This window comes from Bos javanicus, chromosome 10 (assembly GCF_032452875.1).
Source record: "Bos javanicus breed banteng chromosome 10, ARS-OSU_banteng_1.0, whole genome shotgun sequence".
NCBI lineage: Eukaryota > Metazoa > Chordata > Mammalia > Artiodactyla > Bovidae > Bos > Bos javanicus.
The window spans coordinates 8,418,092-8,431,615 of NC_083877.1; the positions used below are offsets into that span (position 1 = coordinate 8,418,092).

The 13,524-nt window shown below is 40.2% G+C and overlaps 1 protein-coding gene across 6 annotated transcripts in view; it reads left to right on the forward strand.

Moving 5' to 3' along the window:
* The window catches only part of PDE8B (phosphodiesterase 8B), a 264,149-nt gene that overhangs the window by 66,903 nt on the left and 183,722 nt on the right, over positions 1-13,524 (forward strand). Inside the window, exon 1 of one of the 6 annotated variants that reach the window (XM_061430024.1) lies at positions 5,312-7,079. The exons of the other annotated variants lie outside the window; for them this stretch is intronic. Within the exon in view, the coding sequence (XP_061286008.1) occupies positions 7,074-7,079 (6 nt within the window). The 5' untranslated portion in view covers positions 5,312-7,073. Of the gene's footprint in view, positions 1-5,311; positions 7,080-13,524 lie in introns of those variants that run through there. 6 annotated transcript variants of the gene reach the window in all.

A 13,524-nucleotide genomic window follows, 5' to 3' on the forward strand; every position in this document is an offset into this window, starting at 1 on the left:
GTGTGTGTGTGTGTATACTAAATGCATATACGAAGGGAGGGAATGATGCAGAATAGATCTGGGTCTTAAAAGCCCCTCAGTGAAATATTTGGTTGGCCAGAATGTTTGCTCAGGTTTTCTCACACCATCTTACAGAAAAACCTGAAAAGATCACATTTCACTGATGTTAAGGTGTACTTTTGCAAAAAAAAATTTTGCAGCTCTAAAATTGGAATGCATTTTATAACTGATAACATTTACTACTGTAATTGACAATATTTAAAATGGCAAATAAAATAATGGCGTGTCTTATAATGCATAGCTTCTTAGATTTAATAAATATGACAGCCTTTACCACGTGGCACCATTCTAAGCAATTTAATTCGTTGAATCCTCAAAACAATCTTATTTAGGCTGGCAGCATTATTATTCTCCATTTAAAGATGAGGAAACTGAAACACAGAGAGATTAAGTAATTTATTGAAGGTCACGCCATCAGAAAGTGGCAAAGTCAGGGTTAGAATCCAGGCTGGCTATGGAGTCTGGGCTCCTAACTGAGGTGATATAATACCAGAGAGGGTCTTCAGGAAGGTGGCTTTTGAGATAAGACATGACAGAGATGAGTGGTGAGTCCTGTGGATATCTGGAGGAAGAATGTTGCAGGCAGAGGGAGTTCCCTTTGTCTGGAATGTGTTTGGCATTTTCAAAGAACCACAAGCAGGTCTATATTTTTGGAGTGGGATCAGTGAGAGGGAAGGGTAGGGAAGGTGAGGTCAGAGAGATGAGGGGTGGGCACATCTTATATGAGTTTAGCCTGTCTTAAGGACTCTGGCATTTAATTCGAACAACGTGGGAGTCAGTAGATGGTTCTGACCAGAGGACTGATTTACTAGGATCATTCTGCCTGATGCATTGAGACTAGTCTGAAAGAGACAAGGTAGGAGCTCATTAGAGTAATTCAGGAGAGAAATGTCCCTGGCTTGGATGGGAGTGGTAATGGCAAGAGGTGGTAAGAAATATTCAGATTCCAAATGTACTTTGAAGATACAGATGGCATAATTTCTGATGGATTAAATTTGAGAGCATGAGATGGCGATGATGAGATTAAAAATAATAGCCAACATTTCTGTATTCTCACTAAATAATTTACACATACTAATTTAGTTAATCCCTATAATAACCCTATGAGGAAGAAAGTACTATTTTTATCCCTATCTTATAGAGGAGGAAGGACTTCCCTGATGGCTCAGAGGTAAAAAATCCACCTGTCAATGCTGGAAAATCCCATGGACGGAGGAGCCTGGAAGGCTGCAGTCCATGGGGTCACTAAGAGTCGGACATGACTGAGTGACTTCACTTTCACTTTTCTCTTTCATGCATTGGAGGAGGAAATGGCAACCCACTCCAGTGTTCTTGCCTGGAGAATCCCAGGAATGGCAGAGCTTGGTGGGCTGCCGTCTATGGGGTCGAACAGAGTCGGACACGACTGAAGTGACTTAGCAGCAGCAGCAGCAATGCAGGACACACAGGTTCAATCCCTGGGTCAGGAAGATCCCCTGGAGGAGGAAATGGCAACACACTCTAGTATTCTTGCCTACAAAATCCCATGGACAGCAGAGCCAGGCAGGCTACAGTCCATGGGGTCACAAAGAGTTGGACACAACTTAGTGACTAAATAACAACAAAAGATGAGGAAATTGAGGCACTGAAAGGTTAGGGAATTTGTGTAGTATCACAATTAGTGATGAAAATAGGATTCCAATTCAGGTGGTCTGGATCCAGAGCATATTTTCAACTACTACGTTTTATTGCCATTAAGCTGGGAAAAGAAAGGAGTCATGCATGAACTAAGATTTTTTTCTAAATAATTGAAAACCACTGAGGTGGCGAGAAGTACTTTTTTTTAAAAAGAGACGATAGTATTCAGATCAGGTTTGAAGATGTTAAGTTAGAGTTGACTTACAGATAGCTCTGTGGAGAGGTTGCAAAGGCAGAGAAATATATACAGGCTTGGAGTTCAGGGGCAGGGTCCTTCCCACTGACATGTTTGAAAGTCATCAGTACATAGATGATACCTAAAGCTGTGAACCTGGATGGGATTGCTAAGGGAGTGAAAGTGGACAGAAAGAAGAGATCTGAGGACCAGACTAAGTCCTAAGGCATCCAGCATTTAGAGACTGAGTTGAGGAGGAATCCAATCCATTGAGTTTAATAGGAAGTAGTACTCTTGCCTGGAAAATCCCATGGACGGAGAAGCCTGGTGGGCTGCAGTCCATGCGATCACTAAGAGTGGGACATGACTGAGCGACCTCACTTTCACTTTTCACTTTCATGCGTTGGAGAAGGAAATGGCAACCCACTCCAGTGTTCTTGCCTGGAGAATCCCGGGGACGGGGAGCCTAGTGGGCTGTCTATGGGATCGCACAGAGTCAAACACAGCTGAAGCAATTTAGCAGCAGCAGCAGTAATCCATGGGTAGGAAGAAGAAAGGGTGGTAACCTGAAAACCCAGTGAAAAATAATGTTTCAAAGAGGATGGAGTCAGCAACTGCGTCATGTGCTTTGATCAAGTAAGATGAGGACGGATATTGGACCATTGGATTTAGAAACATGAAGGTCATTGGTGAACTTGACCAGGACAGTTTCAGCACAGTGATGGAGGCAAAAATCTGCTTAGAGCAGCTTAAAGAGTAAGGGAGAGAAATTGGAGACAGCAAATTTAGAAAACTATTTTGAGAAGTTTTTCTGCAAAGCAAAGTAAAGAAGTGGGATGTCTTCTAGGGAAAGTGTTCTTTAATGTCCGCTGGGTCCAGCTCTTTGGTGGTGTTCAGTTCCTCTGCATCCTTGCTGAGATTCTGCCTAGTATTTTACTGAAAACCGAAAGAGCCGAAGCTCCCAACTCTAATTGTGGGTTTGTTTGTTTCTCCTTTTAATTCTGTCGGTTTTTACTTTATGTATTTCGCAGCAGTGTCATCTGGTGATTGCAAGCTTAGTATTGTTATGTTTTCTTGGTGAATCGACCTTTTTATCACTATGTAATGTTCCTTTTTAATCCCTGGTAACTTTCTTTGATCTGAAGTTTACTTAGACAGATGTTAATACAATCACTCTTCCTTTCTTTTGATCAGAATTGACCTGGAATTTCTCTTTCCATCCTTGTACTTTTAACCTACCAGTATCTGAAGTCCATTTCTTATAGACAGCATATGGTCAGGTCATGTGTTTCTAGTACGTTCTAACAATCTTTTTTTGGGGGGGGGGTCAATGTTTGTTTATATCTCATTATGTTAATTTACTTGGCAGGAAAAATAGTCTCATATCACAAATAAAATGGAAAACATGTCTCCAATACAGAAAATTCAGTAACATTAATGTAGTACAATGAGATATTTCTAAATAAAATAGCACAGTTGGTAACCAGGATAAAATCATGCCCCTCCAGCAATGAAGGGTAACTGTGTTTGAGAGGGACCATTTTTGGAGCTACTGTTATCTCCTTTGGGGCTTCCCTCGTAGCTCAGTTGGTAAATGCAGGAGACCTCAGTTTGATTCCTGGGTCGGGAAGATCCACTGGAGAAGGGATAGGCTTCTTGTATTCTTGGGTATCTCTGGTGGGTCAGATGGTAAAGAATCCACCTGCAATGCAGGAGACCTGAGTTTGATCCCTGGGTCAGGAAGATTCCCTGGAGAAGGGAATGGCTCCCCATTCCAGTGGGGTCTCAAAGAGTTGGACGTGACTGAGTGATTTTCACTTCACTTCACTTTATTATCTCCTTCACAGCCAGAACAGTATAGCCTTTATTTGGAGGGTGCTGGCCAGGGATGATGGCTTTTGTTTATAAAGTGTATATTTTCTAATACTATTCTAGTCTAACAATCTGTCTTTTAATTGATTTGTCTAGGCCATTTATATTTCACGCACTATCGACACGTCTCAGTTTGGATCTACAGATTTATTATTTGTGTCCTGTTTGTTTCCACTATTCTTTTATTTCTGTATTTCCTCTTTTCTGCTTTCTTTGGGTTATTGAAAACTCATTAGTATTCACTTTAAATTTACATGTTATATTTTTGACAATATTTCTTTGCAAGTAGAAATGCTGTTCTACTTCAAGTGATAATGAAGACAACTTCATATAGGTCCTTTTATCCAACCCTTTTTCTGTTATAGTTTTCTTATGTATTGGGTCCACATACATCAGATGTTGTCAAATTCTCTTTCAACTGTCAAACATATTTTAAAGAACTCAGGAGAATAGTAGTTTACTATATTTGCTTAAATATTTACAACTTCTGTTGCTTCTCCTTGGTCCTAACCTTCCAGGTTTTCCTTCTGGTATCATTGGATTTCCTTTAGAAAAAAAAATTTTTTTTTAAATAGAAGTTCTGGTGGAGACTAATTCTTTTAGTTTTCCTTTGCTTGAGAAAACATTAGTTCTTGATGGATATTTTCTCTGAATATAGAACTCTGGATTGTGAAGTCTTTTCTTTCAGCATTCTGAAAATGTTGCTTTACTTCCTTCTGTCCTTCATGGTTTCTGTTGGGAAGTCTTGTCTTTGAATCCCCTATAAATAATGCATCATTTTCTCTGAATGCTTTTAAGTATTTTTCAGTCTTTAGATGACTGTAGTTTAGTTCCAGTGTTTCTGGACATGGATTTGTTGGAGTTTATCATGTTTAAACTCCCTGGTGGCTCAGACGGTAAAGCGTCTGCCTACAATGCAGGAGACCCAGGTTCTATCCCTGGGTCAGGAAGATCCTCTGGAGAAAGAAATGGCAACCCATTCCAGTACTCTTGCCTGGAAAATCCCATGGATGGAAGAACACAGTTGGCTATAGTCCATGGGGCCGCCAAAAGTCGGATGCGACTTCACTTTCACTTATCCTGTTTAGAGTTTAAGTTTCTTGACTATGTAGATTTCACAAAAATGCATCAAAATTGGGAAGCTCTCAGCCACTGTTTCTTCAAAGACTTTTTCTGTTTTCTCTCAAACTCCCACGACATGATGTTTGACCTTTTGTTATTGCTCCACAGTTCTCTGAGGTTCCGTTCATTTTTTATTTAGTTTTCTCTCTCTGTTCAGATTGGATCATTTGTATTGATCTGTCTTAAAGTTCACTGACTCTTTCCTTTACCTCCATTCTAATATTGAGCCTATTTAATTAGCTTTTGTACTTTGGTTGTTTTATCTTTCAATCCTAAAACTTCCATTTGGTTCTTCATTGTATCATCTGTTGTTTACTTTGACTTTGTACCTTTTTTTTTGCTGTTGTTATTTTCTTTCTTTTTTTTTTTAAATTTTATTTTTAAAATTTACATAATTGTATTAGTTTTGCCAAATATCAAAATGAATCTGCCACAGGGTTCAGGATGGGGAACACATGTATACCTGACTTTGTACCTTTTTGTTCACTTCCAATGTTAACCTCTACCTATGGGACCATATTCTATTAAAGTTGTTTTCAGGTCTTTGTCAGATCATTCTAACACCCTTGTCTCTTGACATTAGCATCTTTCGATTCTGTTTTCCCACACAAGTTGTGACTTTCTTGGTTCTTAGGAATTTTGGATTGTATTATACAATGAAACTTTGTGTCTTGATTAAATCTTATGTTAGATACTGATAGTTTTCTTTCAGCAGGGAATCAACCCAGCTGGGTTTCAGCTGTAAGTTCTTACCAGCCTTCTGTGGGTTGCAGTTTCAATATAAGTTTCATTTTTTAAGCCAGGCCAGTGCTCTTTGCTTATGTCTGGTGTGTATGCCACCCAGTGGCCAGCCTGTGACCTGGGAGCTGATCTATCTCATAGTTTAGTTCTCAAAGTCTAGCTCTGCTATTAAATGTGAGATCCATGTGTGTGTAACTTGGAAGTGACCCCAGGAGTACATAAACAAGTTTATGGTTTCTCTTTTCCAAGATCTTCCTTCTTTGCAATCTCTCGGTATTTACTAGTTCCCCAGGGCTCCCCCTTTTGATCCTCTGTCCAGGAGTCTGCTTTGTTTACCTCATTCTGCTACACCGTTCCTGTGACTGTGGCCACATTTGAGCAATGATAGTTTAAAAAAGAAAAAGAATAACAGAGATTTGATCACTTTCTTCAGATCACAGCTTCTCAGACTGAAAAGGAAAGTTCTCATCCTTTAGAGTTTTCATTTCATATGAATTGCTACTGCTGCTGTCACAAGGCGGCTTGAAGGCTGGGGTAAGAAAAAGCGGGAAAAGATGGAAAAAATGTAGACTCCTCCTCCTCCAAGTGTTAGGAGATCCCTTTCCCATTCTTTGAGCCAAAATACGGCTTCTTCTGGAGTTCTGTGTGAGAGCACTGATGGTTTTCAGTCTGCACCGAATACAGCCCAAGGGTACCAGTAGCGGGAAGATGGTCACGTCACTACCAGTTCAAAGGTACTTTGAGTTCTGGTTTCTTCTCCAGCCCAATTGCTACTCTTTACTTTTCAAGGTTCTCAAATAACTGCTCCATGACTGCTCACTGGTTCTATAGTTGCGTTAGGTTGGAGAGACAGAGTGGAGTGTGCTTACTGCACCTTACCCAGAACTAGAGCCTCTGGATATTTTACAGGAGGCCTGTTGGCTGGGGCCATGCTTAAATTTGGTGTTGAAACAAATTAAGGAAGGTTTTGAACCATAAGAGAGTGTTTCATTGCTGTTTGTGGTGGTAGTGAGCGAGGTGATGGGTTCTTGCTGCCTTTTTCAAAGGCATTTTAGCAGCTATGGCAGCTCTGTTTTCTAAACAGTAACCTCAGAACCTATAAATGCAAAATCTGAAGTTCAAGTTGGCCAGATGCTTCTGTTTTTTTAGCAAATCAATTTAGCTTTTTCATTTCCCCAGAGGAATCACCCAAAGGCTAATGTGAACTTTAAGAACACATTATCCCATGAGAGAGTTGCAGAAGGCGATTGGGAGCTGGCCTTGGCCATCAGACAGACTTGAATTCCAGCCTCGGCCTTGTCCCTTAGTAACTGTGTGACCTTGGTCAAGCTGCTGAACCTCGTTAACCTTCATTCCTTCAAGGGTAAATGGAGATGAGTAATGATAGTGCTTGCATGATACAATTGCTGTGTGATTCAGCGGGGCAATGGAGGTAATGCTCTTCATATGCTGCTTGATACATATAAGCCCTTATTCTTACTATGATTGTTTTTGTGTCATCGGTAAAATGATGTGTCTCCTCAAATTACTTTTAATCTGTGGCAGTATTAATGTATGGCATCTGCCCACTTTTCTCTTAACATTTCCACTCATACTAAGCATCATTTAAGATTATTTCTTAAGATTTAAGAGCAATACACTTTGAGCTATGGTATTTCTGCCAGTGAAATTATTTGAATAAGTGTTATAACTTACAATCAGTGGAGTCACAGTAAGTGTGTTATCCAGTCTTCTGGACATGTCATCCAAGAGCTGCCCCTCCAATGGTGCCATAGTAGGGACTCCTCTAGAAAAAGGCCACTTTTGAAGTGGTCTCCATCTCATCTGTTGATCGCAAATCCTATTTACAACTGTCTTATGTTCTCGTCTTCATTTTTACATTGAAAAGAAGTCGATGCGTGTTACTGAAATGAACAACAACTTGGTCGCTTCCTAGAAAGTTTTGTAAACAAAACTTATCAAAATGCTGCTTGGTTATAATAACATGTTATTTAAAAGAATTTTAAAACATTTTATTCCTGCATATTTGGAAATCTGTATTTGATAGGTAAAAGAAAATTTTAATTAATTAATTTGGCTGTGCTGGGTCTCAGCTGCAGTACATGGGGTCTTCAGTCTTCATTGGGGCATGTGAACTCCTAGTTGCAGTGTGTAGGACCTAGTTCCCTGACCAGGGACTGAACCCAGGCCCCTTGCATTGGGACTGCAGAGTCTTAGCCACTGGACCGCCAGGGAAGTCCCCAAGGCAGAATATTTTTATTTTGTGGAAATACAAATCAAGGAGCTCTTGGACATAAGAATTAGTATTTTCTCTACTTTCTTTCACACAGTATTGGTCTTTTGCATAAAATTTTATGTAATTATTTGCTTAGTTAATTGAAACTCAAGTACTTTTTAATAATTTTTAGTGTGGTTGAAACATTTTATTTTGAATATTTTACCAAAAATATATTAACTAGCCTCCAGTGATGGAGAAGATGTTGGCATAATATTATTTGATCAATTGCAAAGCAGAACAACACTGGGTTATGCTGTGAGTTATGCTTATTTTCTTTCTACATGGACAGAATCTGATCTACAAGCCCTCCTGTGAGCCCTGGGTTTTAATTAAAATTTAAATTACCTTCCCAAAAAACTCTCAGTTGACTGACTAAAACAAAAATGCTAAAAAAAAAAAAAAAGGCTTTATTTTGACTTCTGTGCTGTCACTGGAAACCTTGTTGAAACAGAAGGATCACAGACAAAATATTGATGAAGGGAGAAACCACTTAAATTTGATGCACTTGGACGGACTGAAGTCTAAAAGCTTCTGGCATGTTCCTCAGCTCAAGGACCCCTACAAAACATCATGTTCCCAGATGATAATGGACCAGTAGCAGGGATACACAAACATGCTTTAAAAGCCACCCAAGTAGAGGAGCATTCTGGAGACACAAGCCTGGCTTAGTATAAGAATGAGATTTCTGAAGAGGAACGTGTTTAACCTCATCCGATATCTTCACAGTAGATGTGAAGCCGGAGGAGTCCGTGTCTGTTACAAAGGCACGTGGAAAGTTTTAAAATTACACAAGGATAAGAAATTGGGCTATTTTCATTGACAGTGTGAATTTTAATTTCAAAAAGATTGGCTGTTATTTTCCATGCTAAAACGATCCATTAAAGGAGAGAAAACATTGGTGCAAACTTCTTAATTACACAGAGAATTTGAGAAAAGACAGGTGACCAAATATCATTAACAAAGGTGCAGAAGGAGAAGATAACAGATAGTAGCTAAACATGTTTTATCCACATCAGCATGTTGTAAAGTATGTTTCAAAGAACACTAGTTGCACAGCGTGTTATACCGAAACAAGCAAAACAGGTTGGGGTGGGGTGGGGAGGGTGGTCCCTTGCAGTCTTGAATGAAGTGAAGCCCTTTGTAAGCCATTAAAGAAGCCAGATGTATTTCTGATTTGATAAAATAAGTATGATTTAGAGATCCAGTTGATCATGTTGAAATTTTATTAGTGAGACTTTAGGTAAGACATCAGTGTTCTCTAAGTTTTCTGTTAAAATACCAGTCAGATTTCTTTTTGCTTGTTAGCTTTATTGTTCTAAAAAATGTCAAGAAATTAACTGTACCTTTTTATATCAGCTATAATATGTTTATTCTAATTTTTAAAGTGGTGCCTTTTAGTGAAGATTTTCAGGGAAGTTGGTAGGAGATATTCAAGGTGAACCTATAATTACAAAGTGTGAGTCTAACTTTTTGCAAGGTAGGGAGAGGTTCTCAGAGGATCACTTCTGTAGAGTAGCTATAGAGTAAAATGCAGTATATTTGGGTAGAGTCATCTATGCTACCAAAGATCAAGATACTTTTTATTTGAAGCAAATATTATACCATTAAAGAATTATCATTGAATTTTTTGTTAAAAAAATCTTCACATCAACTATACTGCAATAGAAACTAATTTTTAAAAAAGAAAAAAAACCTATATAATTTACATATCATATAATTTATCCCTTTTAAGTGTATACTTTCATGAATTTTAGTAGATTTACACAGTTATATAAACATCACCACAATCAAGTTTTAGGACATTTCTGTCACTACTAAAAGATCCCTAGTACTTGTCCCACCCCAAGACCAAGGCCAGCATTAATCCTCTTTCTGTTGTTATATTTCCCTTTTCTAGAAATTCCATATAAACGGAGTCATAGAACATTTAGTTTTTCTGTCTGGTTCCCTTCACTTCACATGGTTTACAAAGTCTGTATATGCTGTAACAAGTATTAGTTTGTTCCTTTCTACAGATGAGTAGTGGGCTTCTAAGATAGTGCTAGTGGTAAAGAACCTGCCTGCCAATGCAGGAGATGTAAGAGACATGGGTTCGATCCCTGGGTTGGGAAGATCCCCTGGAGAAGGGCATGGCAACCCACTCCAGTATTCTTGCCTGGAGAATCCCCATGGGCAGAGGAGCCTGGCAGGCTTCTATCCATGGGGTCTCAAAGACTCACACACGATCGAGTGACTAAGCACACACAGACACGTAAGAGTGCAGTCGGGGTTGTATGGTAAGTGTGTATTTGACTTTTTAAGACAGTGTTGTTGTTCTTTCACTCAATCGTGTCTGACCCTTTATGACCCCACGGACTGCAGCACACCGGCTTCCCTGTCCTTCACCATCTCGCAGAGCTTGCTCAAACTCATGTCCACTGAGTCAGTGATGCCATCCAACCTTCTCATCCTCTGTCATCCCCTTCTTCTCCCGCCTTCAATCTTTCCCAGCATCAGGGTCTTTTCAAATGAGTCAGCCCTTCACATCAGGTGGCCAAAGTATTGGAGCTTCAGCATCAGTCCTTCCAATGAATATTTAGGATTGATTTCCTTTAGGATTAACAGGTTTGATCTCCTTGCAGTCCAAGGGACTCTCAAGAGTCTTCTCCAACACCACAGTTCAAAAGCATCAATTCTTTGGCTCTCAGCCTTCTTTATGGTCCAACTCTCACATCCATACATGACTACTGGAAAAACCATAGCTCTGACTAGACAGACCTTTGTTGGCAAAGTAATGTCTCTACTTTTTAAAATGCTGTCTAGGTTGGTCATAGCTATTCTTCCAAGAAGCAAGTGTCTTTTAATTTCATGGTGCAATCAGCATCTGCACTGATTTTGGAGTCCAAGAAAATAAACTCTGTCACTGTTTCCATTGTCTCCCCATCTATTTGCCATGAAGTGATGGCACCACATGCCACAATCTTAGTTTTCTGAGTGTTGAGTTTTAAGCCAACTTTTTCACTCTCCTCTTTCACCTTCATCAAGAGGCTCTTTAGTTCCTCTTTGCTTTCTGCCATAAGGGTGGTGCATCTGCATTATGAGGTTATCGTTATTTCTCTCAGCAATCTTGATTCCAGCTTGTGCTTCATCCAGTCTGGCATTTCGTATGATGTACTCTGTATATAAGTTAAATAAGCAAGGTGATAATATACAGCCTTGTCGTACTCCTTTCCCAATTTGGAATCAGTCTGTTGTTTCATGTCTGGTTCTAACTGTTGCTTCTTGAGCTGCATACAGATTTCTCAGGAGGCAGGTCAGGTGGTCTGGTATTCCCATCTCTTTAAGGATATTCCACAGTTTGTTGTGTTCCACACAGTCAAAAGCTTTGGCATAGTCAGTGAAGCAGAAGTAGATGTTTCTCTGGAACTCTCTTGCTTTTTTGATGATCCAACGAATGCTGGCAATTTGATCTCTGGTTCCCCTGCCTTTTCTAAATCCAGCTTGAACATCTGGAAGTTCTTGCTTCCTGTACTGTTGGAGCCTGGCTTGGAGAATTTTGAGCATTACTTTGCCAGTGTGTGAAATGAGTGCAATTATGCAATATTTTGAACATTCTTTGGCATTGCCTTTCTTTGGGATTGGAATGAAAGCTGACCTTTTCCAGTCCTGTAGCTACTGACTGAGTGTTCCAAATTTGCTGGCATATTGAGTGCAGCACTTTCACAGCATTTGAGGATTTGAAATAGCTCAACTGGAATTCCATCACCTCCACTAGCTTTGTTCATAGTAATGCTTCCTAAGGCCCACTTGACTTCATACTCCAGGATGTCTGGTTCTAGGTGAGTGGTCACACCATTGTGGTTATCTGGGGTCATGAAGATCTTTTTTGTATAGTTCTTCTGTGTATTCTTGTTACCTCTTCTTAATATCTTCTGCTTCTGTTAGGTCCATACCATTTCTGTCCTTTATTGTGCTCATCTTTGCATGAAATATTCCTTGGTATCTCTAATTTTTTTGAAGAGATTCTAGCCTTTCCCATTCTCTTGTTTTCCTCTATTTCTTTGCATTGATCACTTAGGAAAGCTTTCTTATCTCTCCTTCTTTGGAACTCTGCATTCACATGGGTGTATCTTTCTTCTTCTCCTTTGCCTTTACACTTCTCTTCTTTTCTCAGCTATTTGTAAGGCCTCCTCAGACAACCATTTTGCCTTTTTGATTTCTTTTTCTTGGGGATGGTCTTGATCACCACCTCCTATACAATGTTATGAACCTCTGTCCATAGTTTTCAGACCCTCTGTCTATCAGATCTAATCCCTTGAATCTATTTGTCACTTCCACTGTATAATCGTAAGGGATTTGATTTAGGTCATACCTGAATTGCCTAGTGGTTTTCCCTACTGTCTTCAATATAAGTCTGATTTTGCAATAAGGAGTTCATGATCTGAGCTGCAGTCAGCTCCCGGTCTTGTTTTTGCTGACTGTATAGAGCTTATCCTACTTCACCTGCAAAGAATAGAATCAATTTGATTTCAGTATTGACCATCTTTTGATGCCCATGTGTAGAGTCATCTCGTGTTGTTGGAAGAGGGTGTTTGCTATGACCAGTCATTCTCTTGGCAGAACTCTGTTAGCCTTCATTTTGTACTCCAAGGCCAAACTTGCCTCTTACTCCAGGTATCTCTTGACTTCCTACTTTTGCGTTCCAGTCCCCCATGATGAAAAGGACCTCTTTTTTTGGTCTTAGTTCTAGCAGGTCTTCTAGGTCTTCATAGAACCGTTCAACTTCAGCTTCTTCAGCATTAGTGGTTGGGGCATAATAATGTCTTTTAAGACACTACCCAATCATTTTCCAAAGTGCCTGTGACATGCTACATTCTCACCACAACCACTGCATCACTTTTTACTAGAATAAATGGTTAATGGTGAGCTTACAAGCAGGAAGCAGGGTGTAGATGAGGGCTGAAGAAGACTCTCCACCATGAGCACTACTGTGATTGCAAGGATGCTGGGGAGTCCATTTGGACCATGTGAGCAAATGGGAGGGTTGGTCTAAGGAGATCCAGGCTCCCTCGTGGCCGCATACTGGGAAACAGTTCAGGTCAGGGAGTCTGGTGGCGTGTGAGGATGAGTTAGACTGGGGCTGCGTGTGCTGTTGGCGGCTGACATCTGACCCGGGCTCCCGGGCACAGAAGCACTCTAGCTGTAGGCCTGGGCTGCAGCATGAGACTCCAGAGTGGAAGGCTGAAAACAGATGGAGACTTACCACCCTCAGGCTTGTGGTAAGGCTGAAGTGTGGGACACTCCAACTTTGAGCAGAGAAACAGAGTCAGATACAGGGATGGAACCCAGGTCAGGAAGGAAACATCAAAGAGCTGGATCGTGGTAGCCTCACAGACCCCAGGGGCTGCCCTAAGTCAGCTTGCAGTGAAGATGGTGTAGAGACGAGCTTCCTAGCAGAAGCGAACTGGTGTAAGTGGACCAGCAGGCCTCTGATATTTTGAATAGAGAGTCGAGCCTTTGATAGATGAACAGGAATAATAGCAACCAGTATTTATGTAGTACTCAGTGCTTAGAACACTAACTACTGTTCAAGGTGTTTTACATAATGTGCATACGTGCT